This window comes from Ciconia boyciana, chromosome 18 (genome assembly GCF_034638445.1).
Source record: "Ciconia boyciana chromosome 18, ASM3463844v1, whole genome shotgun sequence".
Taxonomy (NCBI): domain Eukaryota; kingdom Metazoa; phylum Chordata; class Aves; order Ciconiiformes; family Ciconiidae; genus Ciconia; species Ciconia boyciana.
Genome location: NC_132951.1, coordinates 12,751,598 through 12,779,401, shown reverse-complemented (window position 1 = coordinate 12,779,401; position 27,804 = coordinate 12,751,598). Strand labels below are relative to the sequence as shown.

The window sequence follows — 27,804 nt, the reverse complement described above, 5'->3', positions numbered from 1 at the left end:
TGCTCTTTCAACTGCTTTTATTAGTGGTTTTGACCATACTACATCCTCAAGGGGAAAAAAACTTACTCTGCAATGCCAGGCTGAGATAGGTGTTTTCCAACAGCTGTGGTCAAAAGGGAAAAAAAACCAAAAAACCACAAAAAATCCAGTGGTGGCTTGTGCCAAGTGTCCCTGTGCCAGCCAGGCTGGCAGAGCTGTGCCCAGGAAGGTACCATACCCCTACCTGTGGTACAGTCCCTCTGGGCTTGCGGCAAGGGACATGCACTACCACTAATGCTGCAAGCTCCAGAGCTGCTAAAAAAAAAATGAAGACAGACCAGACAGCCTTGTCGGCACCAGATCGGCCTCTCCTCAGCCACACCGTGAGGGAAGGGAAACACCACAGCAAGTAAAAGCTGCTGTCGCAAGAACTCGCCTGCCGTGCTGTACCCCTGCCATGCCCCACTCCAACAGCAGCACAGCCCCGGTGTCCCCTCCGCAGGCTGGAAGGGGCCAGCCTGATCTCTGCTCGCAGCACGGACTCTCCCACCTACCTTCCAGGCACCTGCTGGGGCAGGAGGACCAGCACCCACCCCCTGAACCAGCCCAGACCCCCCCAGCAGAGCCAGCATCTCCCCAGGCACCCCCCAGCACTACTTGGCCAGAGCCACCCAACCGCTCTGCAGTCAGCGGGTGTTCAGCACCCCAAGAGCAAAGACATTCACATCAACTCAGACCAAGCTTCTCCCCGCCCCGTAGCATACACTTAATTCCCAACCACCAAATGAGCAGAGCTGATTTTCCTTCCCTTTTCCAGGCCTTCCCCAGCCTCTGTGGGGCTGGGAGCCTCCCTTGGGCCTGGCCATGTAGAGCTGCTGCAGGTGGGAGCAGGGCTTGGGCTTTGCTCAGCTTTTTTTTCCTCCTAAGGCAACAGGGTGAGAGTGGCAACACAGGGCTTGATCCATCCCTTGGGAGAGGCTGGAAGGGGGCTTGCACAAAGGAAGGGTCCTGCCTCCCCCCGCCCCGAAGAGCTGAGGGGCCCCGGGGGGGGGGGGGGGGGGGGGGCGCAGCAAGGCAGGGTGCAGGCAGCTGCCCAGCCCTGCTCTGCTCTGCGAGGGGTGGCTCCAGGCAGACACACTCTGCTCTTGGGAAGAAACAGGCAGGCCCCTGCCTGTACCACAGCCCTCGCCTTTCCCGACTCACAGCAGCCATGCCAGGAGGCTTCCCAGCCCACCCTGCTGCAGCCACCCTGCCTGACCGCGTGCCTGGCACAGCTGCTCGTCCCCCTGCTCCTGCTGAAACAGCAGAGTCCGCCCCCGGCCGCGGCCTTTGCACACAACAGGTTTGGTGAGACCCACACGGAGACTTCAAAAAGGTCATCCCAGCACCCATCCACAGGCAGGGAGAGCACAGCACCCTTGGGCACAGGAGGTTCAGCTTGGGTCAGGGTCCAGCTCAGCTACCCGCCAGCCTGGAGAAGGACATCAGGCACCCCCCGAGCTCCCCAGGCGGGGACACCCCAAACCACCCCAGGAGCCAGCAGTCAGGGCAGTGCCACCACGCAGGGAATGGGGGGACATCCAGCCCTGGCTGGTCACAGCTCGTCTCCACTGATGGTGTCCCTGGCCCCACTGGGGTGGCCGTGCCAGTGCAGAGGTGGAAGCAGACCACAGGCAGGGTGGGCTCTGCATCCATCAGGCTGGGCGCCAGGCAGCGCGCTGCCGGCAGAAAGGGGCTTTGGGCCTTCCTCCACCGCAGCCTCGCAGCCCCTGGGCCCACCAACAGCAGCCACCACAGCCTGCCAAGGCCATCCATGGCAGCCATGAGCAAGAAGAGGGTGACCGCTCTCCAGCCTCGCTGCCCACACCCTCCTGGCCAGAGCAGCAGCACAGGAGCTGGACAGGGCCCTCATTATTGCAAGATGGGGTCAGCAGCCAGCTCCTGTGACCAACAAACCATCTCCTGATGCTGACACAGGTGAGGGAAGCACAGGCAAGAGAAGGCAGCAAAGCCTCAAGAGTCCAGCCTGGCTAACTGCCCATCCAAAATGACGGCCACAAGAAAACAACTCCAGAGGGACCAGCCAGCCACAACGGAGGGATGCGGCAGCAGTTTCTTCACAAATACAGAGAACTTCTCGCAGGTGCTGAACACTTGCTGCCCAGAAGGGAGCGGTGCCAGGAACAAGAAGGGGATAGCAAGCTTCACTCAGGGACTTCTCCAGCCACCCCAGGTCCTACTCAGGTGGCTACAGGCTCAATGAGAAGCCAAGCAGAGAGATTGCTCCAGTGTGCAATGACCAGGAACCAGCAGGCACGCTGTTCCCAGAGCCGAGGGAAGGACAGGGGAAAGCTGCTGCTGGTGGGCAAGGCAGGCACTCGGGGAGGGCAGGGGCTGGCCAGCAGCTGCCCACCACACAGGCAGACAAGAGACATGCCGCATCCGTCAGCACCACAGCCACGGAGGTGAGAGTGCCCGCGCGGATGGATGGCAGCAGTGCAGGTGCAGACGGCAGCAGAGCTGTAGCTGGGGAAGAGAGGGCCCTGGGAAGGCTGGTGCTGCTGCAGCCGCCCCGTGATGTGCCTGAAGACAGCTTCCAGCACTGCCACTGTCCTGCCCACTGCTGCTCAGGCGCAGGCAGGCAGAGAACGGCAGGGCCTGGCTAAGAACCCACCTAGCGCTCCCAGGGCTCAGGGGGCTGAAGTCCTGCACTGAGCCCTGCATCACTCCTCTCCCAGGACAGGATAGGCAGTATCCAGGGGAGATTCACTTCTCTTTCACTACAGGCATCCCCAGTGCTGCCCCACGCTCCCTCCCAGGTAGCGGGCACTGCCTGCCCCACCCCGTGCTCTCACCACACCGCTCAGAGCACAAACCACCCATCAAACACCCAGCGAGGGCCAGACGGGGTACGGCTCCCCCGCCTGCTGCACAGCTCGGTTCAGCAGCCCTCTCTGCAGACACCGATGGCACCAAAACAGTGGCAAAACAGTTTGCACCTCTTCTCTCGCCCTGCTTGCACCGAGTCTGCCACACACCCTTCCTGTCCACCGAGGCACAGACCAGCCAGCAGCGCAGAGCAACAGCAGCCCTGCAGCACACACAACTTCCAGGAACACGGAGATCTCTGAAGAAAATCCTAGACAGCTGAGCCAAACATCCACACGAGGTGGTGCTCGGGCAGGCCAAACCCTTGTTTTACTACAGAGCACTGAGGCTGTGCACTAAACTGATAGAGCAAGAGCTGCACTGGTTTCCACTGGGAGCCCAGACAGCGGCAGTTCAGACACCCAGGTCCCTGCAGAAGATCTTGTACCCCGCAGACTGTGAGCGTCCACCCAAACCTCTTCTCAGGGAAGGTCTCTCTGACACCAGGGAAGAGGGTTCCCATCAGACACCTCGTTTCGACTCAGAGCGAAGGTCCCTTTTTGAGAAGGGCTTTTCCCCTTCCACTTTTTAGCCCCTCCTCGCTCTGAGACCTGCCTGAAGTGCAGCACAAGAGGGGGATGCCCCACTCGGGGCTGGCTCTGTGTTCACTGCTCCCGGAGGCGAGGAGGGTTAGAGGCCCGTGAGATCAACGATGGCTTTAATAAAGATGGCGTCATCACGCACGTAGGAGTTCTTGGCTTCCATCACAGAGACGGGGCAGAACAGCGGGCAGCCGCTGGCAATGTTCATTTCCGTGATGGGTCGCTGGAAGGAGGAGGATGTCACATCGGGTCGGAAGGCATCGATGATGTGCTCCCGGTTGTTCTGATCCAGGAGCATCAGGGTTACCTGTGGGGAAATGTGAAAATATATGAGAGTGACTGAATAAAAAGCACAGGGAAACCCAGCCTGGTGACCTGCTCACTTGAAGCCTGTGAAACATGCAAGCACCAATGCAACCATAGCCACAGCACATGCCTACAAATCTGAGAAATGCCTGTAAGCAGGGCCAGCGGAGAATGTCATCTCAGTGACATTCTGCAGAAACCTTCCCACATCCTGCCCTGTCACTGGAAACTTCTGTGTGGCAGCACAGGGCTGTCAGACTGACTCTGAAAATTTACAACTGGCCAGCGTGGCAGTCGCTCCCGACACCAATACCCCACGCAGGTATTTCATTAAGTCACAGAGTTGCTGTCCCCCTGTGAAAGAAGGCAGCCCCTCTCTCTATATCAGTACTTCGCCCGCTCAGCCTTGAAGCGTTTCACGAGCCTGCAACATCTAGGAACCGCAATCTGAGCTTCTGACACCAAGTGAGCATCAGCTGCACCCTGAGTACTGAGGCCACGACAACCTTCCCTCCTCCCATGCAGAGGCTCCGCTCACTTTCCAAACACGTTGCTGCTCTCCTGCCGCAGCCTCTGCCGTTTCATGCCCCTGCCCTGTGGCACGCTCGGTGCTTTCAGCACAACTGGGGAATCCCCAGGGCGGCTGACATATCAAAGTCCTTCCTTCTTCTGCTTGCTACGTAGGCCAGACTGACAGCGTCTAGAAGCTCAAGTGGGTGCAGAACTAGAGGCATGTCGCTGGGCATAGCAGCTTTGTCCCAAACCTACCTTCTGGTTGAAGGGCCACCGCAGAAGCGCATCATTGGGTCCTTTCATCACCACAAAGAACAGGGACAGATGGGTCCCACGCCCGGTGCCGTCCCCGTTCAGGTAAACACGCAGACACATCTTGTAGCCGTACTTGCTTGTGTAGAAAGCTATCAAAGAGTTGTAAAACAGACACAGTGAGTGTCAAACCCAGCAAAGCCTGGCACCAATAGGTTCCTTTGAACTCTGAGGACTCTAAAGTTTGGATCCCGGAAGAAACCGGGCCTGGGTCTTAAAATCCATGTACCACAGAGGTGGTCCAGAAAGCCACCAGGTACAAACAACAGTCAGATCCCATCTTAGACTGGCGTGGAGACAACCCAAGGTCAGGCAGTCACAAGCCCCTGGTCTAGCCGAGACGCGGAGCGCTGTGGCACAGAGCGGGGCACCTGCCAGCCCCTCGGGCTCTCCCCACCCACCACCGCAGGCACGAGTGCCCCAGGCAGAGCCTGAAGCTGGAGTTCTGCCCACGAGCTGAGTGCTTCCCACTGCATCCCCACACAGACCCGCCTGTTGTGCCGCACGTGACTGCTAAAGGAGCTGCAGTTCATGGCAGTGATGCTGACGAGCAGGAACAAAACCACCCCCAAAAAAACCTGACTGGGGGTAGACCACCCTCAGTACTCACTGCACCCTTTGTAAGCTGGCTGCCTCTGATGGGGGCAGAGGCTCAAGCAAGTGAGCTTCCGTCTCCTGTTAGGATCCCAGCTGCTCTGCACGGCCTGGGCATGGCTGAGTATGGGCTCCGGGATCTCAGGCTCTCTCCTCTCAATTCTGGGAATGCTCATGTTGTGATACCAGACCCACGCAGGGCCACAGAAATACATCTCGGAAGGGGACCTGCCACAAACCGCCCTCTCACAGCAGCACAGAGCTACGTGCCTCAGGTCTGGCGAGGCTCAGCAGCCTCAGGGCACAGGGCAGGAGATCAGAGATGGTATTTTACTGCGGGACTCTGTGCACTTTTATGGACAGGCGGACTAGCACTAGCAGAGATACTGTGCACTTCCACAAGGCGAGGAGCAAGAGATCAGGGCTTTGTCACCTGCTTCCCTCCTGGCACTCCCCAACTTGTTTCCCCTAGCTCTTCCTCTCCACCTGCTTCACCCAAAGGCTCTCAGGGCAGATGCCACCCTTTGCTAGTCCAAGCAGCACATCCTCACTGCCCATGTGGGGCTTCTCAGCACCCCTGCAACCCTGTGAATGTAAAACCAGGCAGGGAACTGGAGGAAGCATGGCCCCAGAGCGGTGGGAGTACCCAAGAAAAGGCACCAGGTAGCCAGAGCGTTAAACACCTCGTGCACCATGCCACCAGCTCAGCACAGTGAACCGGGCATCCTGCTTCCCACTGGCCTGAGCAAAGGCGAAGCGCATCAGAAGCAAAGCAAGAGCCCAGCAAGCCGCCCCTGGCACCTGACGGCCAGCAGCGGGTGGCTTTCCAGCATGAGCTTCGCTTTGGACTGTCCTGGTTCGCACCCCCGATTAACCTTTCTTGTGCAGATTTGCCTTCTTGAACTCTTATGATTTTGCCCTTTGCAAAATCCTGTGGCAGTCGTCGAGTCCTCACAACACGCGTGAGTGGTAACTCTACTTCCTTCTCTTTGTTTTAACACTGATTTCATTTGGTATTTCCTCGCCTTTACATTTAAATACAAAACAAACAATTCTACTCATTTCCCTTTTTCACCCCATTCACAACCTAGACCTCTCTCCTCCCAGCTGTCTCCTTCCCAGACTGAAAAGCACTAGTCTATTTGCTTTGCTTTCTAAAATAAAAAACCCCACCTCCACAAGAAACATTAGTTTCTCAGCCTCATTTTCTCAGCTAAAGCAGTGCCAGGAATCAGGATCTCTCATCTAAGCGACAATCAACTACTGCAGGAAACAAGGCCTTGTACTTTGCACTTGCAAGATTAAAAAAAAAAGTAGTCCTGCCTTCTCCAGAAGCAGTCCTGGTATTAGGCAGAGGCAACCCTCACCTTCCGATCCCTCCAGCCACATACAAGATTTTTGTCAGCAGATTGCAGAGACCAACCAGCAACACAAAACACTGTCCAGTGGCCCGCAAAGTAGTTTCTGCTTTGATGAAACAGTTTATAAAAGCCCTGAGCCCTGCCTTTGCTGCCCCGCCCCTGCTGCCAGGCGTGGGATAGAGACCGGCCAGCACACGGCATGGAAGAGGAGGCACCAGCAACCATGAGCTGCAGTTCTGGGAGGAACTGGGCATTCAGAGCATGGCCAAACAAATGTCTGGATAGATGAAGCCTCTTGCATTCAGAGAGGTTTCACCCCTTGCCCTCCCTTGGGCTGACTTACACCCCTCCACCAGCTAACTTGATTCTCCAGCCTAGAAAAACAAATCCCACCCCCCTGCGAGGACCCCAGGTGGCATCAGCTCGTGGAGGGGCCTGAGGAGCCCCCAAGCTGGGGCACAGAGAGCCAGGATGCCCGTGGCCAGAGGACAAGAGTCAGCTCCATCTAGCATCTCCCTCCAAACCGCAGCCTCTGGAGACATTCAGGTCAAGCAGCTCTCAAGCATGGTGCAGGAGATGGACAGGATGCAAGAATTAAGGACCTCTCTCTAAGTCAAACAACATAGATTTGAAGCAGGTTTGTTCGCTTTGGGAAAAGGAAGGAAGTGCTGCCCTTCCTGAAGGGGACGGAGAGCAGGCGTTTTCCACGGCTGCTGCTGACTTTTAAAAGGAATGCTAATTGCATGCACACAGTTTCAGTAGCAGTTTAGTCCCCCTCAAGAACAGGAATCCTTTTTCCTTCCAGTTTTTCAAGAGAAAAAGGACTCCGAACAGCCTTCATCCAGAAAACAGATTTTAAAATAGTTTTTAAAATTCAATTGCTTTTATCTTGTGGCCCAGCCCAGGCTGCTTTTTCACAGCACCAGGAAGCAGGCGGAAGGTACATGCTCTAGGTTTGCATGCAGCTCTAGGCATTTTGAAAAAGCTCTCTGGCACACTTAGATCTAAGCAATTCCTGCTCAGGCAAACACAAACTCGTCTCCTCAACCATTACGTTGCGAGGTGAGCTCCCCATCGAGCAATGAAATTGTGCAAAGAGATGGTTTCATCTTACAGCTGCAAGCTTGGGAAGTGCTTTCATAAGCAAATAAGCCAGATCACAACCTACCGCTCGCTGTCCGAGATTTTCTGTTTTAAGAGCAGGAGGAACAGTGCTGGGCTGGGGCAGTTCTGCAAGGAGAGCCCCTTCCTCTAACAGATATTCAAGCACTTCCCTAGGTGTGGTTTGGGCTTTATTTAGCCATTGTCTCTTGCACTGTCATGCTTTAGACACTGAAATATATTTCTGGGGCTCTAATATAGACTTCCTCCCTTCCTTAACCATTTTATTGCTGGTTTTATGGTCTCTGAGTATTTTAATTGTAACTAAAGGGTTATGCAGGGCTATTCTGGAGCTAAAAGGGTTGCATTGTCTATTATGAGAAATTAAAAAGGTCTTCTGCAATCAAAAAAGCATCTCTTTCAGCAGAGCAGTTTCATTTAGCCCAATGCTAAAAAAAGATGTTCCAGGCTCTATGGGGAAAGGGAGACAGAACAGAAGTGCATCTGAATGGCGAGCATCTCCCCTGCTAAGGACACCGCTACAAATCCCACACCCAGCTGAAACACAAAAGGCTTTTGCAGATTTGCGGGCAATAACCTGGAGAGAAGATCGCAGGAGAGCGGCCTGTTATCGCCTCCTGACGCTTCCTGGCAAATTCTGTTATCTTCCAGATGAAAACACCATCGTAGGTGGAAGCTTCCATGTTGCGGATCTTCTCCTCCATCTCAGCCATGGCCAGATCTTTGAGCCCAATGCTCCTTTCCAGCTGCCGGACCTGCTCAGTGGGACACACGGTGCAGCCTGGTTAGAAACACGTACTGCTGTGAGACCCAAGAAAGCCAGCAGACACCAGCATCCCCTTCAGGACGACTCTTTAGTGAGAGACGTTCTCCAGAATTGCCAGGGGTCATGGGAAGGAGAAATTTAGCATCGTAAGCCAATTCACTGAAGCTTCCTTTTGAACTCTGTCATTATACATCGATACAACTCAGTGCTTGAGCTGGAAACTTTCCCACAACAAATGGAAAAATCCTCCCAACGAGCAGCTCCGTTACATTAGCAGCATAAGTGAGGATGGGGGGGGGGGGGGGGAACCCTCAGCATTGTGACAAAACTAGATTGAGAAAGAGAAGAACCTACACCCAGCCAACAAGGTCTCCACAGGGTTAATCACTGCTAGCTAACATAGGGTCACGCCAGTTTTGGCAGCTCCCTTGCCAAGAGAGCACAGGTACGCTGCAAACTGCCCAGCTCCCGGCTGCCAAGACACACTGGCAGCGCCCAGCAGGGACTGTGCTGGAGCAGACTGGCGGGGGCAGCTTCTCCACACCTCCAGACCGTGCCTGGCACAACGCTGTAGTGCAGCATCAATGATTACACTCCTTTTGAAAGCTCTGGAAGGTGAGCAGCCCCACGGATTCAGAGAGATCCAGTGAAACGCTTTGGTGCTCTGTCCCTCGTTGGAAAACTTCATGTAGGAACAACATCTCTGTGCCTACATAACTTGATTACTAACAGAGATCTGAATGCTTTATGCACGTCAGTTTAATTCCCATCTTTTCCAGGAAGCTTTTGCAGGTTGGGCACAGGCACAAACGATATTTTAGTTCTGCCTTCAGATTTGTGGTGATTCAGGGCTAGGTGGTGAAGCTGTGCTAGCTAGTAACATGGAAAGGAAACTGAAAAAAGTCTCTGCTCAGAGTGCTGGAAAGCCCAAGCCAGTGGTTACACACCTTGTTACTCAGTGTTTCGATTTTCTCCTGGTCTAGTCGATGTTGCCGACTGTAGGCTTCGGCTGTTAGAGACGCTCTTTCCACCTCCCGATTGAGCACACAGACAATGTTCTCAAAGGTCACCGTTTTCCTCTCAAGGGCCTCACATCTTCCCACGAGCTCCAGAGACCTGGAGAGCTCTGACTCTGAGCTCAGAGAGTTTGCTGCCAATAGCGGCGAGTTGTTTTGTGATGAGGAAAGGGCAGGAAGGGGCTTTAGGTCTCCAGACCCAGCCTTAAGGCTGAGCACAAAACTCAGTAGCATGTAGAGATGCTCCGCCAAACACTTGCTTTCGTGTTCTGGTAGCTTTTCATTTTCCACCTACATGAAGAGAAATACATCCCCCATTCAGCAAGCTCAATCTACGCTGTCACCATCCACAGAACAAATTCCTCCTCTTGAGATCACAATGTTAGCTTTAAATTATAAAGGGGAAAAACCAAAGAGAGAGTTAAAAAACCTGTTTTGGGGGTGGGGTTTTTTTGTTTTGTTTTAGAAATGCTGCGATTGCATGCAATGATGGATGCTTAACATTTCCCCAGCTGTACACACTGTTCTACTCTGTCTTCCTCCATTACTTCCCCAAAAGGGCTTGGTCAGATGTACTTAACAGCACCAAAGGACAAAGCCTCACCTAATCCCCTCAAGGAGGGATTTATAGGAACATCACCAGTAGGAGCTGGGAAAACTAAGTCACATGGAAAAATATGGCCTGGCCCAAGCTCTAGCAGAGAGCAAGACACCAGCTGCCCAGTTCTGTGCTTACAGCTGAAAGCAGCATAACCACCAGAGTCCCAAAGCACTTGGGGTGTTTCTCAAGAAAGAGGTTTCCTTCCACATTAAGTTCATTCTCTGGATACCCAAACTCTGGACAGCAGATGATGTTAAGCTCCATTTGCAAAGGGTTTGAAACACCACTTTATTCAAATATCTGAACGTAAACATCTGTAACAGTTCGGGCAGCAGCAGTTTGCAGGTTAACTCTAACACTGGAACTGAAAACAAGCCCCGAGATAAACATCAACAGACGAGCCCTTACCACCTCAGCACATCCAACAACCTCAAATCTGCAAGGCACTTTTGATCTGCCACAAGTCTTCACATGGTCCCGAAACTAGAAAGGAAGGCAGGCAATGTTAGATCTTATGTGTCCCCAGTAGCTCCCTTTCCATCTCGCTGACGTCTAGGAAACTGAAGACGATCTCAGGAACGCCCAAGCCATCGCTAATCACTAGCTGCCAAACTGTGTGGTTAAACCTGGACACTGCCTGACATTAGATATGACTTTCACTGTAATATAAATATAGCACTGACACCTGGAAGGAAGTTTTATTTCTCTTTCTCTTGACAGCTAGGAGGTCTCACTTCTCACCTGCATATGCAAGAAAGAAAAAGCAACCAGCACAGGTACATGTTATGGATGCTGAGCAACAAGCTTCACTGAGGGCAGAGGAAGGGGAGGCATGAGGAACGACCCTATGAAACAGCCACTTAATTTTGCGCACTTCATGTAACCCTGGTCGGGACATGTCACAGCTGGAATTTTCACTTCCAGCGAAGCATTATAAATCTGAGAACAGAAAGCTTCCCAGTGGTCCTGCCTGGGTATTTGTACCAATTAGTGCAGGTCTACCTGTGCAAGGGAAGATGCTCTGCTGGGTCCAGCATCCCCTCACTGGGGTGCCAAAGGAAGCCGCACCTCGGCCACCTCTCGTCTGGCAGCTGCTATGAAGAACCGAGGCCAATGGTGGATGTTTCTACAGAGAAGTGCCACTAAGCCCCCCGCCACCAAGATGACTCGCTTGGGTTCCCACACAGTGCATGATTAATGCTAACAAGCACTGGCACATTATCATCTTGGTTTTGATATACCTCTCATCATCAGATATCAGTGGTCTGTTCTGAACAACCACCATATTCCACATTTAACACCTACATCTGCTACAACAGATGTCGATTAAAACTGTTTTTAAAAGCTTCTAGATCCATCTGGCTTGCTTAATGAGTCCGGTTACTCAGAGTTACAATGGCTGCAGCTAATCAACAAAAGTTTGGAGAGAGATAAAAGAGGGAGTTAAATATTTAAACAAAGGATAGATCACCCATGGGAATCCTACAAGCCTAGTCTCTGCTGGGCTCCAGCTTCAGCCTGCAGACAAGCAGATCTGTATCCCAAGACCCCAGCACGAAGTCCTTCATTATGCTGTCCATTTAGAAGAACTCTTTGCTCATCTTTTTGATGCTTCTGCACCCCCACCCTGCTACAAGGGCCTTTTGCAACAGTGCTACCAAAAATATTTGCCCGTAGCAGGCAGGACAGTTTCAGATGAACGTGCCTTTTGAAGATGTATCCCCGAAACTTTGCTTTGCAGACTTTTGAGCCTTGCCCCAGGAGCCAGCAGCATGGAGACCCTATAGACATGGATTCCATTACAGGATTCATTAGAAATAAATTAATTTAGCTGGAGATGGGTTCGCTTTCCATAACTGCAGCAGTGGTTGATATATTTGCTTTACATCGGACATAAGTACCTTTTAAACCCACGAGCGTGCTTTTCCCATGGAGGCCCTGCACCCAAACATGGCAAACACATCACTCAAAGGCAGGTGGCATCGGCAACGCTAACACAAAACTACGAGTGCCGATGAGTCACATTCACTCACACCCGACCAGTATTTTGAGCCTTATGGAAAGGTCACATCTGTACTAACAGCTGCCACTTAATTGTTTTCCCCACTCCACTTTCTAATGGTCTCGGTTTTCCTCCCCGCTCCGAGAATGCCGGTGTCAGCCCATCAGGATGCCAACCACCACCGCGGCACAGGGTTCACCAACAGTCAGATGGATACCTTCTCCCTTGGAATCTTCTTCCCACAGCCTTCGCAAGTCAGCGGAAATTCAGGGCAGACTTCGTCATGAGCCTGTAAAAGAATCAACAGGAGAATATCTGGTCCTCTAAATAAAAGCTCCAGTGAGGTTATATGATGAGTACAATTCAGCAGGGGTAGTTTTATACTGTATTCTACCAACTTATACTCAAATCTTGGTCTGCTGCTGACTCAAATTCTGCGTGCTGACTCATTTGTGTGATCTCCAGGCTACCAGAATTTTGGGTGCCTATGTAGCCTCAGCCTCAATTTAAAAGCTGCTATAATTAAAAAAAAAATCAAATTACTGCTTTGATGGACAAAATAATCAACAGGAAGCTCCATTTATGGCTCTGCCAGGAAAATACACATTCAGGCAGGTTGAGTGAAGTAAGCCACTATCTCAGCAAGATAATTTGTATAATTTTTCCACTGTCGTGGTTATCAGTCAGCTGAAGTATGAACCCATAGCCTACTCATCACGCACTGGACTGAGCTTTCTGATACTATCTTCACATTCGAATCAGAAAAACATTTTTCAACCAGAAAGAAAAATATTTCAACTCTGTTTCATTTAATAGCCCCTGCACACAAGCACCCACCCCTGCAGCAAGAGCACACACAGCCTGGTGGCCAGCAGAGCTGAACAAATGATCAGGGCAATGTGATACTCTGTCCTCAGCGGATACCAGGGCCAGCAATACCGGCTAAATTGGGAACGCTAGATGCCTCTGCTTTCTGTGTCATTTCCACACTGCTTAAACCTTCTCTTTACACACCAACCAGCTGAAACAAGGTATTGTAAATGCCATGAATATGCAGTTCAAAATTCAAATTAAAAGATAAGTGCACTGAAGTATCCTGCCATGGTAGTAACAGGAAAAAAAACTAGAAGCATTTATAAAGTAGTCATCTGAAACGAGACACTTTGAGAACTTGGGTCACATTTATTCCTTATTAAAACAAGTTACTATCTTGGGGTGGGGGGGAAACATGCACAAACTTAAATACTGTTACCACATCAGAAACTGGAAAGTGAAACCCATTAGTGGCTCAGCTTTGGCTTTTTAGTTACTCTCTCCTTTTTATACTTTAAATGAGTAATCAGACTCAAAGCCCCACGGCACTGTCCCTGGAAAAGTGACCGGCCTGGTTCGGCTGGGCAGTGCTGCCTGCACCGACAGCGCTGCCTGCAGAGGCGGCGGCGGAGGCAGAATGCCTTCCTTCACCCCACTCACTCAGAGGGGCTGAAACCTTTCTTCTACCCACCTACTGCTCTCACGTTCTAGAAACACCAGATAGCATCTTCCCCACGACCCACAAAACGCTGGCATAAGAACAGACGGTCTGGCTGAAGGAAGGAAACTTCACTGTAGAGACAACTATTTAAAAAGGGAGTATTTAAAACTTACGTTCTCCCATGCCAAAGCGCTAGGCGTGAAACCACCACCCCCTCTGCAGTCCCCACATCCCAGCATTTATCTTCCATCCCGACTCCATGCTACGCTGTGGTATAACACCTAACACGCAGGCAGCCCTGCGAAGTGTGCCCAGCTCGCAGCACAAGAAGGGAAACCAGCCCTGCACAGCGAAGCTGAAAGTGCAACCGGTCCGTATGTAAATCGTTTAAGACACCCAGAAGCATTAGCTTTAACCAGCACAGATCCAAACCTCCAGACAAACATTTTTGTCTAGTTTCGGGCTCTTCTGGAATCCCCTGTTCCTTCCCCTTTATGCGGGTGTCTAAACAGAGATGGATGGTATCGCCGCTGGAAAAAACCCACCCCGCCCCAGAGCCGAAGAGCAGGGATTGGCATTCAAGCCTGATGTGCCGCACTCCACTCCCCCAGGAATGGGGCAATCCTCCTGTTTACACCTTTCCCAAACCCACATCATCTGTGAGCTTCTGCAGCAGGGACGAGCATCTCTGACACTCAGGCATTCGCTGTGAACATTTTCAGCAGCTTTGGAAAGCCGTCACCGTGAATGGGGCTAGGTGAGAGCAGAGTCACTCTTCCACAGTGAACCTGTCACGGAAATCAAGTCAGATAGGGGTTGGAGAGGGGGGACAGCAACAGAAGAATTAAAGGGAAGCTGGAAGACACCAGTCTGACTCAGACCTTCAGGGCTACTCTCCGGCTACCTCAGCGCTGACTTCTCACCCACCAGCTATAAAGCGAGGCACAGACTGGCCTTCAGCATCCCACAGCAGGGGCAGGAAAAATCAAACCGGGCAGAGCGAACAGCCTGCACAGCAACACCTCGCTCTCCCACTCAATTAAAACCAAAACTGCTGATTGATCTGCACATCGATTTCGCTCCCTAAAAATAAACAGCGAGACAACCCAGCGGCAGCCTGTACATCACATGCCGCCATCAGAACAGGCGATTCTCTGGGAGCCCACCTGGGAGACTAGAAAATCAGACACCACTGTCGCCTTCGGAAGGACCAGGGCAGCCTACGAGCACTCGTGGGTTACCACCACGGCCGCTCAGTCCTCCAGCAGCTACCCGTGCTCCGGGCTGCAATGGAGGTGTTGAGCCCTCCTCCCCTTGCCGGTAGGCCTGCCGGCGGACGGAGCTGCCCATCCGCACACTGTAACTCTCCTACCTCAATACCAGGAAAGTAGAAGAGCGATTTGCAGCATTTGCAGTTGAGGTTTCTCTCGGAGCACTCCTGCTCAGAGCGGGGCTCCTGCCCGTTCAGCGGGATCATCCCCCTACACCTCTAGCACTCAGCCAGCAGGAACAGGCAGTTCCCGTTCTGTCTGCAACAGCAAGGGCAGCACATTTCAATGCAGCCGTGCAGAAAAGCACAGGCACACGCATGGAAAAAGCGGGTTAAAACCCGCAGCTTATAACAGCAGCTGATCCCTGGAGGACGCAATGATCGTTTCCTAAGGAATGCCAGGATGAGCTGCTCTGCTGTGCCTGCGTAAGTAAGACAAAAGGGAAAACTGTGGTTTAATCTGATTGCCATTTCACCTCTCAATGCTTTGCTAAACTTGACTTGAACTGCGGAAGAGCCTACTGCTGAAAATTATTATCCCCGCACGGTGGTGGCAGAGCAGGAGGTGCACCTACTCCCCCGCTGCCCTGCTCGTAACCTGCCATATCGACGCAAGTCCGTTTTTATGGAGGTCTTGCAACCACGTTGAGAAATCCATCAGCGTGACATGACACTCCCCCTCCAGCTAAGAGGCAAGGCAGGCGGCTGAGAAGAGCAACCTTTGAAACAGCTGCTGCGAGATGCCTCTGCGAGAGCCCTGCAGAAAGGTTATCGCAAAGGGCAGGCGGGGCAGAGGGACAAGGCACAGCAGAACAGCCTTGGTGCGAGCTGCGCACCAGAGCTCTTCTGCAGTTTCCTGCAGGCTGATCTTTGAAAGTCAGTCCATTAGTCCCCTCCAAGCATGGCAACAGCAACCATAAGCACAGAGAAAGCTGAAGGGCTTGGCAGCAGGAAGGGAACACCAAAAAGGAAGGAAAATTAACAGGACAGCAGAGGAAAGCCAGCTGAAGTGGCACAGGGCATATCGGACTGCTGTCAGGGCTTTGGCAGTCTCCAGCCCTGGCATTGCCGTGTCCAGCATGCAGCTCCTTTGGCATCTTAGCCTGGCTACAAGAAAAAGGATGGGCCCACAGAACTGTAGGTAAAACACTGAAAATGGGTCTCCAGTGTAAAAGAGACGCCTGCCTAGGTTTCAAGGGAACCTGAATCCCTTGTGCCAAGAAGCATGAGCTGCTTCATGCACCTCTGCCCAGTCCCCAGGGGCTCCAGAGCCTCCAAGATGGGAATGTGCCACAAAACACAGGTACTTCGGGGCATCTTGCTCCTCTGAAGTCAACATACCCTTCCATGCTGTGTCTCCTCCTCATCAGGGGAGTGCTAAGGCTGGTTTTAAGCCAGGCCTGCTTGAAGTTTTCCCCACACAGGTGGGCTGGGCTGCCTCGCACATGGTCCTTGCGCTACTGGCATGGACCCCAGCAACACAGTGCTGAAAAGCAGGAACCCAGTCCGTAATTCACAGTGCCAAGCAGGAACAGGAGCTTTCCGAGACCATCACATCAGCTGGTGCCAGACACAAACTGCTCCCTTTGCTGGGACACACTGGTGACAGAGATCCAAGCAAGTCCACTTGGCATCAGAAATAATTAAACCTCAAAGAAAGTGTCAAAGACAAAGATTAAGTTCCCATCAGTAACTGCTTGTGGCTTTAGTGGGCATGCCTATGGCAGCGATGGCATGGGAAACCAGCACCACCTTTACTCTGCTGTCCAACGCCACGGCGTCCATCTGAGTTGAGGACAAAAACTGGCAGAAGAGATGTCAGGGGTTCCCAGGGGCCTTGCTCATGCCTCTTTTCGGAACCAGCAGAACAACTTTTGCTTGTAGCTTTCTACAGTTTTGTTCATCTGCTTTTAGGTAGAGAGACATCAAGGCAGCGTTTCTTGCATCGCATAAGGATGCGGAAGCTTTTGGTTTTGAAGCTTCAAGGTTTTGAAGAAGGCTGAAGGTACAAGAAACATTTGAAAGCAGCAGCAGGTTTTCTAACATTTCCTAAAACAGACTCTGCCTCTCCCTCTTTGCTTTGAACTATGCAAGCAGTGGGACACTCCAGGATGCTTTCTCCAAATCCCTCCATCATCCCAGAGGAACGATTTTCCTAGGCAGACCCTAGCCTGAAACGGAGCAGGGCTGGACCCCCAGAACATTTTAGATAAGCCCGAGTTTGAACCTGATGTGGCCCCATAGCCAGCTGGAGCCCACGCACCACTGTCCCTTGCTTCAGATGCAGCTAGCTGTACTGCAAAACAAAGAGACTAAATCCGCTTCCCAACAAAATTAAAAATTATGGTGTTGGACTACACCGAGTCTCCATAAACAGCTGGTTAACACATAAGGGAGGTTCAAAGCAATTGAGAGCGTCTGATCAGAGATAACTCCGCAGGTCTTCTGGGCTACAATTAACAGTTACAGTCACGTGAAAAATGCCCAAGATGTGCTGTTCACATCTAATGAGGTCACTGCTTGAGAACAACCTGTCACCGGGGAGCAAACACCAATCATACCATCACACTAACGATGCCAGGCGCTGGCACGTTCATAGCATTGATGTGAATTCACCTCCGATAGTTATTTCTGACAGCCGATCGCTGTCGTTAGAGCACAGCCGTCAGCACTGCAATATCTCCTGTGGCTAAGCACACTGAAAGCACTGCCCATGCCGACCAGGTCCCAGGACAACGTCCCTGGAGAGATCTCCCTCCCTTCCAGCAGTACCTTCACCAGCGTGCAAAACTTCACCGTAATCGCTCAGATCAAAAGGGACAGCCTCAGGATGAAGCCTCTCAGCGGTCTGCCTGGCCTGCACATTACAAAGGGTGGTGCTGACGCCGGTCAAGCTCTGCCAGCTGCAGATGGGGGCAGGGGCAAGGTCGACTCCTTTGCCTCACAGCCGGCGCAGAGGTGCAGGCTGTGAACAGAAGGGCTGTTAACAGCACAAGGCTGAGAACACCACTGGCACCCAAAAAAGGGGAGATGAGACAAATATTGCAACTGGGACGGGTGTCTTTCATGTGCTGGAGAAGTCGAGCCTGTGGTGAGTGGCTCGATTTCAACCCCAATTTCTCTAGGCTGTCCGAAGAGTTAGAAGTGCCCAAGAGTGTGCGTGTGATTGTGGCTTCGGCTCCTGACAGACACCTGGAGCCCCAGGAACATCTCCCTGGGCATGAAGTGCCGCCCTGCAACTCCCAAAGTTGCACTCGTGCTGAGGGGTTTCATCACGGCTTAGAACGGACAAACAGCACTCACCTCAGCTTCAAAGCTCACGACTTACAGCTTTTCGTTTTCCAAGGGGCAGATGCCAAAACTGTTAATTAGGTGGGCCACCACAAGAAGGCTGAGCTGTTTTTAGAAGCTAAGAACAGACCCTCTACAGCTGGGGCTTTCCAACCCCCTCCCACGCGCGCTCTCCAGCACTCCCCGTGGCTTACCTCCCACCACGGGCTTGGATGGGAAACTGCCTCGTGTCTGGGCAGCCAGCTACATAAACTCTGCTTTGGGGACTGTAAGGGTGGCCGGGTTTTATCTGGGGACCTCAGCTCCAGCTCTGGAAAGTAAAGGTGTGTCAGACCCTTTTTTCCAAAGCAGGAGGTCCTTTTGGTCACCTGCATGTGCAAGTCAGGGATCCTTCCACAAGAAAGTGATCTGGTCCTGGGGCAAACTGCTGATCAGGCTGGAGATGGCTGCAAACTGCACTTCAACACCATACTGTAACTTGGAGCCAAAGCCTTCAGGAAAAGACAATAAATGCTGTACCTGATTTTAAAAGGAAGGCTGGTCGCCCTGCTACAGCATCATCAATGTGCTTGCCACAGTGCTTAAAATGCTGTATCCCATGCAGACAACTCCACTATAGAACACTCAGAAGTACACTTCGGAGGCAACAGGAGCCAGGCAAAGTAGCTTCAAAGACCAGCAGCTCTGTTCTAAGCAATGAGCAAAAGCCTGAAGCTGGAGTTTTCAGCCTAAGCTGAAAATCACCACCAAAAACTATCAGGGCATTCCTGGGATGCAGCTAGAAAGGGAGGGCATGAAATGATGAAGCATCACAAAGCAGGACCACCCCCGGCTCAGGGCCCCCAGCAGCATTTTTGAGGTGCAGCAGAGCTTCTCCAGCACCTCCCAGCAGGAACACTGGGCAAGAAAGGACTGCCCAGTTACCTTGTCCTCCTGGTCCCAGGAAGCCACGTAGCCCAGAAGGGGCTGCAGACATACTCTCCAACACCACAGGCTTTGGAGTAACATCACTTAAATTTTGAGTTTTGCATCTTCCACAGCCTTTCAGGCTTCAATTAAAGTGAACTCTTCAAAACCATGGTGACAACTGACTACAAGAAAAACACATCCCCTCCACTTTGGATTAGGATAGGTTATCATCACAGATGACAGTCACCCAACCTCATTAGCTGAGCTCATCCGTTTTCCCAGCAATGCCCCTCCCCAACTTAGTTTAAATACTGCTGTCAGGATTAAGCTTAAAACCTAGTTCTCCTTCCAAAACTTAGACAATTCCATTTCCTTATGTCTCAAATAATTCTGTATCTCCAGAGATGAATGGGGCATAGTTAAAACCTATGTCTGGGGTAACAAATGGAAATGCCAAGGCTGACCACGTGAACACCCCTCTGCAGCCCCCTCCTCCCATCCCAATCCTGGTGGGGGGCAAAGAAAGGGAGGTGGTGATATGAAAAGCATAAATAAAAGGTATATGAGAACTGAAGATACGTTGATAAAACAGAATAGAGATGTAGGCAATTGGAGGTACTGCCAAGGCAAGCAAAGAAACGCTCCAGTGCTGAGAAACCACGAACTCCTTCTACCTGGATATCACAGGACATGTTTTCTTGGTCTTTCCTTTTGCTCTAATGGGCTAGTTTTAGTTTCTGCAACCCTCCTCAGAATTTCCACCTGAATCTAAAGGCTCCTGCCCATAGCCTGCTTTCCTGTATGTATGTTCAGGCAGACTCATCAGGAAACCTATACATGAAGAGAGGTTACTGATTAAAAGGAAGAACCCTGCAGCCACACCACAGACTGCTTTATCCAAATGCCACTAAATATTTACAATATTTACAAAGTCTGAAAAATGCATTTATAAACCCAGACATGTGCTAAGCACTTAAATATTTCATATGCTTCACACAGCTTGAAGCAGAAGTGCAAGTCATACCCAAGCAGATTGCACTCTTTCAGTTTTGTATGTCTCTGAGACCTGAACTTTGGTCTGCCTGAACAGAAAGCAAAACTGAAATCAGTTTTATTAATTTTTTTTGAAGTTGAAGACCTAGAGCTTTTCAGCTGCAGAACATTTTTTTCCTTGTTCATGCCCTGATAAGATTAGCAAACCAGAAGTGACAGTATCTCTTGATTTGTAAGTGGATAGCAGCCGAGTAAGTCTCTCTCAGCACGAACGCATGATTTTTAAATTAGCAAACAATGAATTTGCTCTTAGGGACTTTCCATGTCCTGTCGGAAATAGCTCAGCAAGGGACTTTCCATAGTGGGAGTGCTGAGCTGCTGCAGGACGTTACACACATTGCTGGCTACAGATGCAACCGTACTGCACGAGGCAAACTCTGCTTTGTGGCAGTAAACCAACAAGCCTACCCGTAAGGCAGGGTTTAACATTAGTCCACAGTACCAAGAGAGACTCTGGGCTAACACAGTCGTTTGACGCCTCCTTTCATCAGCCCTCCTCAGCCATACACACCATCCCCTAAGCTCTGACCACATGAGGACAGCCAGGCCTGATTAAGTCCCACAGCTCTTTGGCAGGCAGCTGGGAGGAGAGGTAACACAAGCCAGACCTTGCCTCCTCCCACCAGTTCCTAGGAAAGAATCAGCTTTTCCTTGAGAGGGCACAAATTAACCTTACCCCCATTAGACTGAATGCCACCCGTGGTAGACAGAAGACGCAAGCTCAATCCTGAGACAAACCAACTAGCACTGCCCAAAATCCCCGCTCCGCTTTCATCGCACAAGACTAAAGGACTGTGACAGTCAAGATCAGGGCTGCAGACCTGCAGCCCAAGCACTCCAGAGCTGCACCTCTACAAAACATACTCTGTTTTGGCAAAACACCTAACAGGACCTTTTGAAGATGAGGTGGAGAGTAAGAGAGGCACAGCCTTATCAGTTCAGATGCTCTTAAGCAGTTGTGCATAAGATCCTGGAGCATCACACACATGCAGCCTTGCAGGAAGACAGACTTATCCCAGGACAGCTCGTTGCCTTTTTAAACTTCTAGTGCAAGTTCTGGCTGGACTCAAGCCTGCATTCAAACACTTGTAAGACCACACAAGGAGGACCTTTGGCAGCTGATGATTTTTGCTGAGCCCTGCAGGAACTCTTTAAGATTTTTTTTAAGCCCAGGAGAAAAAGTTTAGAAGAGCTCATCAGTCACAGCACAATCGATAGCATTGGAAGCTGCTGACAAATATAATTCGTTTTAGTCTAATGGAGATGAGCTCACCTACTACAATCACCATTTTGAACACTGAAGTGGGCATCGGACTTCTAGTAACCGTTCACCAGCAGAAATTAAAGCATGGGTCAAACAATCTCCAGGCACCAACAGCACAGCTTGAACCTGGAACCCCAGTAAAACACACTGTACCCTGAAATGCAACTCCCAAACTCTCTCTGCTGCATCAGTGTTAAGCTTTTAACTTGACATTTATTCAGTCATACATCCACACCATGAGCCACTTGCAGATCTATAAAGGAGGGTTTCACAGCAGGAGAAAAATTTAGCACCCTACATCCCCTCATCTTTTGGACTGAACTTTTAGCATAAAGAAGCAGAAGGTTCTAGACAGCAGGACAAGGAAGCAGAGGCACAGAAGCATCTCTCTGTTAACAGGCTCAGCAAGCTAGGCAGAAAACTCAGGCATGAACCACAGCTGTTGTTTCCTCCTGCCACCTTGCAGTGGCATTGCAAAGAGAATACAAATGTTAGCCTAGACAGACCGAGGTTAAACCTTTTCCTGACACACATCTCGGTCACGACCAAAGCTCCATGAACCATAGGGCTACAATCTTTACCTAAGGCAATGTTAGAGGAAAATAAAATTTATTCCTCTTCTGTCAGGCCCCCCACGTGGTGGTTCTTCCATTCCAAGAGGGATGACAGAACTGTCATTCAGGAGCACCAGAGCTTCACAGGTGAATATACATTCGTTCCTAACTGCCAATGCATTTTAACAATGCAAACTGCCACAGCAGAGTTGACTTGCTGGAAAGCACAGGGAAGCGTGGGGTCCACTGCCGTCCTCAGCAAGAACACGCATCTCATGAGGCACGTTAGCCGTATACATGCTAAGGACCAAATGCCCAGGGCCACAAAAAGAAGGCCTGGATTAAAGAGGTGATGGGCTCCTTGAGAAGAGCAGGGGGGAAAAACCATCCTGTCCAGCAGATTCGTGGCCCAGAACAGCTCGGAGCGATGGGTGACCAGCCAGGGAATAACGCCCAGTCCCACTGCCCTGGTAGCTATGGGGGCAGCTGGCTGGAAACAGGATCATGGCCAGGCCGCTTTCCCCAAGCTCATGAGTCTAAAGTAGGTTTTAGGTTCACATAACGCAGAGAACTTCACAACAATTTCACGGCACAGCAGTTTCTTGACAGTTCACTTGTCTTTTATAGCAGAAAACAGTTCACTTGTCTTTTATAGCAAATCACCCACGGAAGGGATGTGCTTGGTGTCCGCGATCACAAGCAAATCTGAAATTCTTTCAGTTCAGCCTGTGCTCTCAGCGGGGCACACAAACCTACCTCAGTCAAGGAATTACTCCAGCTTATAGTGATGTCCGGGGAGCCGACAGCTCCCACCACCACTGCCAGTGGCAGCAGACAAGCAAAACCACCTGAGCCTTCCCCAAACACAGAGGAAAGAAAAAAAGACACAGACATCGAAAGCCTTGCTTTGATCTTTACCTCGTATTCTTTAATAGTCCCCTTCCAAGTGCAGCCACTGTTAATACAGACAGCAGGCAGACTTTCCACCTCCCGACGAGCTGCGTTGTCTGGGAAAGCCTAAAATGGAAAAAACAAGCAAACCACAAAAATTACTGAGGGGTTGCAGTTTTGGTCGGGTCTCTTAATTCTTTATTAAGACTTTACTGACTCCTCCCAGGCCAGTTGCCACATCACATCCTCAGAGATGTGCTAATGGCAAACAAATCGTTATTACAGCATTTAAGTAGGCCACCGCTATATTAACGTGACCTGGATTTTAGAAGCTGGGGAGCCTACCACATTAATCATAACTCTCACTACTGAAGAAAATGTTTCCTAGGAATAAGCGTTTCTCAGAACTTGCACTTTAAACAAAAACTGCAAGTGGTATTAAGGACATCAGTGAGCTGCTTTATTTTTTAAAACGCATTTTTCCTTACCGAGCTTTTTTCCAAAATAGAAATTCCTTCTTCATATATTCCTTCTTGAATACAGGTGGCACACTTTTGAGGTCCAGCACTAGCAGACAGAAAAATAATCATCAAACACGAGAAAAAGAGACTGGTTTATGATTTAACAATAAAATGATTTCTCGTACCTTTACAAAATTAAAGCATTTTCTTATTTTAAAACCACACATTGAGCCTTTGCTCACGTGTATTTTTGATGCCTATTTCCGATTCCAATATTTTTTTCTTCTCCTGATTAACCACTCTATTCAACTTCCCTCACTTAAAGGCAAGAGTGAGGCAGAACACTACAAAACTCTTCTGGAAGCCAGCACGTGCTTAAATTTCTCACATTTTGGCACAACAACCATACGATGACTTTGAGCAAGTTCCTTCCGTAGCTCTGAGGAAGACTGAAGGAGATGGGTGACCCACCTGGATCGCCACCTGAACAGCAAAAACAATCCAGGAGATTCTGGAAAAGGGAACTTTGAAGCAACCCCCGGGACAATAAAAGCAAGTCAGAGATAACCCATTCCCTTAAAGAAGACCTGATGCTGAACATCAACAATTAAAAACAGCTCCCGTGCTGAGAAGGCCCTGAAAATGAGACATTTGTCTCCTCGAAAATGCCTTTTCAAGCATTTTGTCTTCAGACTGAAGGCACAAAAGTTACCTTATAATTTTCTTCAGACAATAGGAACAGTAGCGATGTCCGCACTGAGCTTGAAACGGCCTCCTCAATATATTCTTGCAATCAGAGCAGAGGTATTTGACCTCCAGTTTAGTTCCCAGGATCTCCTTTGCAAATCCAGGCTGGTTTAGATCCAAAGAGCCAGGTGGCGTCGAGTTTGCTGCTGCCATGTGAACAAAAAATTCTGGCTGTATCTCCAGAGCCTGAAAATAAAAATATTTTCCCTGTTTGATTATAACTGGATGGTGGTAATTTTTAACATAAACTGCATTACTCACAGCATATTACACTGGCACCCAAAACCCAACAACACAGGTAAACGCACCAATGTAAACCACAAGTCTGCTTCCACCTAGTTAAAACTATGGAAAGAAACTTTACAGTTAATTTTAGAATTAAATCCAGAACAAAGAGGCAGGGTGGACAGATCTCACTAAAATCCCTATCCAAGCTTAATGAAATGCAGCCCATTCACAGAAATCAAGGCTTCTGGCCCAAAACAAGGTAAAAAACCATCCTAAAGCTGATCAGGAATATCGATAAATCACCTCAGTCCACCAAAAACCAATGAGTGAGGTAACCACAGCCTACCACCACTTGTTTTCACAACTGCCAGTTGCCAAAAAGGACCATAACTGTGCCCAGAGCCAGCCGTTCCCAGGGCCCCGGGGAGACGCCATGCACACAGCGGAGCCCAGATTTACTGGCAATGGCTCTCCAGAGGGCTGGAAAATGAAGATTTGAGAGGCAGAAGCAAATAGGAAAGGAGGAAGAGAAAAAAATGCATTTGTTTTGACCACTTATAGATGATCTAAAGACGCATCTCCCACCTTCATGCCCTGCAACTACATCCCACAGCCACCTAAAACGTGTCAGGCAGCGCACCCAGGTACTTCCTTCAAATCCGCGCAGCCGAGGAAGCAGCGAGGCTCGCTCAGCTCCCCACGCGTTTTAAGTTTTGGGTAACGGCCACCTTTTGCCTGTACCAGGGGCTGTTAAAGCTGACGAAGCAACCCCAGAACGTGCACAGCGAGGATGGCGTCAATGAAGGTCCCCTTTCCACAACCAAGTCCCCCACGGGAGCTCGCCGCAGCCCTGCCAGCCTGCCTGCTGCAGGGGCCTCGGCCACCCCCGCCACCCCGGCAGGAGCTGTGCCGGCTGGCTCCGGTGCGCGACCGACCGAGCGTCGTTATTTCCGTGCTGCATATATTCAACCGGGTCTTTAAGGCAAATTCAGTTTTTCAGTTGCATCAGGACTGTCTGTTCCTCGCCAAGGGTTTCTCACGGCCCCAGCTACGCGCACAGCCCAGGACAACCGGGGACCACAAGGGACAACGGGAGGCGGGCGGGCAGGAGGCCCGGGCATCGCCTGCCCCAGCCGCCCGCTCAGGACGGGGCGCGGAGCTGCCCGGCTCTCCCAGGGCTCTGGAAGCCCCCGCTAGCGGAGACCCCGCCGTCGCCGGCCCCGGCTACAGCCGCCGGCCCCACGGGGAGGAACGTCCCCCAGGCTGCGAAGCGGTGGCGGAGCCTCCCTGCACCACCGGGACGCGGGGGAGAGGCCGGGGCTGCCTGCGCTCCGCGGGGAGCCGAGCCCGCCACGCCGCCCGCCCGCCCGCGGCAGGCTGCCCCCCCGCGGTGCGCCCGGGCCTGCCCGCCGCGAGGAGGGGCCGCGGCCGGGCCGGGCTCAAGGCGGAGCGAGGCCCGGGGGCGCCGCCGCACGGGGCAGGGCCGGCCCGCCCGCCTCCTCCTCCTCCTCCTCATCCTCCTCCTCCTCCGCCGCCGCCACACTCCGCGGCCGCCCCGCCGGCCCGGCGCGGCCGCGCCCCCCTGCCCCGCCGCCGCCCCCCCTCCCCGGCCCGGCACTGCGGGGAGGGCAGCGCCGCACTCACCGGGCCCCGCCGTCCGCGCCCCGCACCGGAAGCGCCCCCAGCCCCCGCCCACCGGACACGTGTAGCACGCCCCGCCCCGCCGGGCCCGCTCGCGCCGGGCCACGCCCCCACGGCCGGGCCGGCGCCTAGCAACGGCCCCGCCTCGCGACGGGCCGGCCTGGGGCGGGGCCAGCCGCCTCCGGCGTCAGCGCCGCGCCCCGCCCCGCGAGACGCCCCCAGACCGTCACCTGCCCCGTCACACCCGGACACCCCCACGCTCTCACACCCCAGCTACGCCCACAGTCACCCCCGCAGCGCCACCTCCCCCGTGTCACCCCTCACACAGCCACCCCCATCGCCCCTGTCCTCTGCCGCTTCTCCCCGCTGTCCCCCGCCCGCTGTCCCCCGCCGCCCCCGCCATCTCCCTGCCTCGGGCTACCCGCGCCGGGACGGGGCCCAGACCCCCGGGACCCCCTTCACCCACCCCCCGCGCCTGCCGGTGGGGGACCCGGAGGGACAGCGGAGCCCGGCCCGGGGGCACCCCGACCCCCACCCCGGGGTCCCGCCCTGCGCGGACGGCCGCCCTCCCGCCACGACCCCTCCTCACCCACCAGAGCCGGGCCGGGCCGTGCGAGAAGCCCCCGACCCGGGGAAGGGCCCGCGGGGAGCGCCGGCCCCCAGAGGACATTTTTAAGACGCCTCGGGCCATTTCGGGTGGCGCCGGGCGCTCGCTTACCTGGGCGCAGAGCGCCATGGCCGTCCCGCGGCGCCCGCTCGGCGGGAAGGCGGATGCCAGAGGCCCGGGAAGGACGGGCGGCGGCAGGCGGGTTTCGGTTTAATAAAAAAAAAATGACGTGGGGGGGAACGGCAGCGGCTCGCCACGCGGCGGTGAGGTCAGCGCGAGGTGCTTTTCACAGGGGAACTCGCCCAGCGAAAGGTCACCGCGGCAGGCTCCTTCGGCCGGGGTCCCCGGGCCGCCTGTCCCCCCGGCTCGGCTCACGCACCGGGGCCTGCCGGTGCCCTCCCTGCGCTGGCGGCGAGGCGGCGTGGGGGCCTCGGGGCTTTACCGCCTTCCCGCGCCGGCGGGGCAGGGAAGGTCTCGTTCTTACCACGCAGGGAATTCACCCGGTGCCGGGGAAGTCCTCCCCGGTCAGAACCAGGCGCGACCGGTCTGGTGCTACCCGCGGCCGGGGCACCTCTCCCAGTAATCCCGCCTGCGAGGCCAGCGCGGGAGCGGAGCGGGTCGGAACAGGGAGGCAAGTCAGGGCAGCTCGCCGTGGCCCGACGCTGCACCACGGGCTGAGCTGGCTGCGGGCGAGCTCGGGAGGCACTGGGCCCCTCGCCCGGGCCCGCGTGCTGCTCAGGCGCCCGTTGAGGCAAGATGCTCCCCGCAGGGCCAGGGCGAGCGACCCCAGGACTCCCACGGGGGCTGGGGTGCTGGGGACCAGGGGCATCCCCGTGCACATGTTGGCACCGGGAACGGCATGATGCAGCTTCCCCGGGACGGGCACCGCTTCGCTCGCTCTGCTGCAACACCCCTTTTCCTGGCACAGCTGCGCTAGTCTGGGGAGGCGAGTATGAAAACCTCTACATTGCTAAAGTTCTTGGCCGGCTGATGTAATTCAGCGAAGAAAAACCCCTTCTCCGTTTCCTGAACGAGCCGTGACCCTGGCAGCCGTGCCCAGGGCAGGACGTGCTGTTCCCAAAGGCGCGGGAAACCGTCAGCAATGTCTTACCTGAAGCGCCAGCCACGGGGCTGCTCCGGATAAACCCGCTGTTGCAACACCCTGCTTGCCACCGCACGGCCAGAGAGTCTTGCAACACCGAGTAACGCGCCTCATCCCCGCTCCACCGCCACGGCCCAAACCCGCTCCCTCCCAGGTCCCCTGGGCAGTCGCGGTGACAGAAGCCAGGGACCGACTGCGCCGAGGGGAAACCCCCGCGCACTCAGGGCGCCCCATTTCTGAGCGACGCCCGGGTCACCCGCGACCTGGAAC

At 53.0% G+C, this 27,804-nt stretch overlaps 1 protein-coding gene across 8 annotated transcripts; it reads right to left on the bottom strand.

Annotated features, from left to right (window-relative positions):
• Window positions 1-2: 2 nt before the first annotated feature.
• TRAF2 (TNF receptor associated factor 2) lies at window positions 3-27,804 on the bottom strand. 8 transcript variants are annotated; one of them, XM_072882725.1, is made up of 10 exons: window positions 27,544-27,799; window positions 23,922-24,142; window positions 23,237-23,315; window positions 22,776-22,874; window positions 12,260-12,331; window positions 10,449-10,523; window positions 9,371-9,730; window positions 8,235-8,412; window positions 4,524-4,672; window positions 3-3,756 (listed from the first exon to the last, which is right to left on the bottom strand). In XM_072882725.1, the coding sequence occupies exons 1-10, from the start codon at window positions 27,766-27,768 to the stop codon at window positions 3,538-3,540; spliced, it is 1,677 nt and encodes a 558-aa protein (XP_072738826.1). In that variant the 5' UTR covers window positions 27,769-27,799; the 3' UTR covers window positions 3-3,537. The 8 variants fall into 8 exon arrangements, 7 of the variants coding, with proteins under 7 accessions (XP_072738826.1, XP_072738827.1, XP_072738831.1 ...); XM_072882726.1 differs by lacking the exon at window positions 27,544-27,799 and adding an exon at window positions 26,544-27,473; XM_072882730.1 differs by lacking the exon at window positions 27,544-27,799 and adding an exon at window positions 25,829-25,865.

What these genes read in the sequence shown, in the direction of transcription:
- TRAF2 (XM_072882725.1), bottom strand. Translation starts at nt 27,768, where the DNA reads ATGGGGCGCCCTGAGTGCGCGGGGGTTTCCCCTCGGCGCAGTCGGTCC. An exon ending in CTATTTTGGAAAAAAGCTCG is followed by an intron (nt 22,875 to 23,236) that starts GTAAGGAAAAAT and finishes TTTCCATTTTAG; the next exon opens with GCTTTCCCAGACAACGCAGC. An exon ending in TCGAAACACTGAGTAACAAG is followed by an intron (nt 8,413 to 9,370) that starts GTGTGTAACCAC and finishes CCCACTGAGCAG; the next exon opens with GTCCGGCAGCTGGAAAGGAG.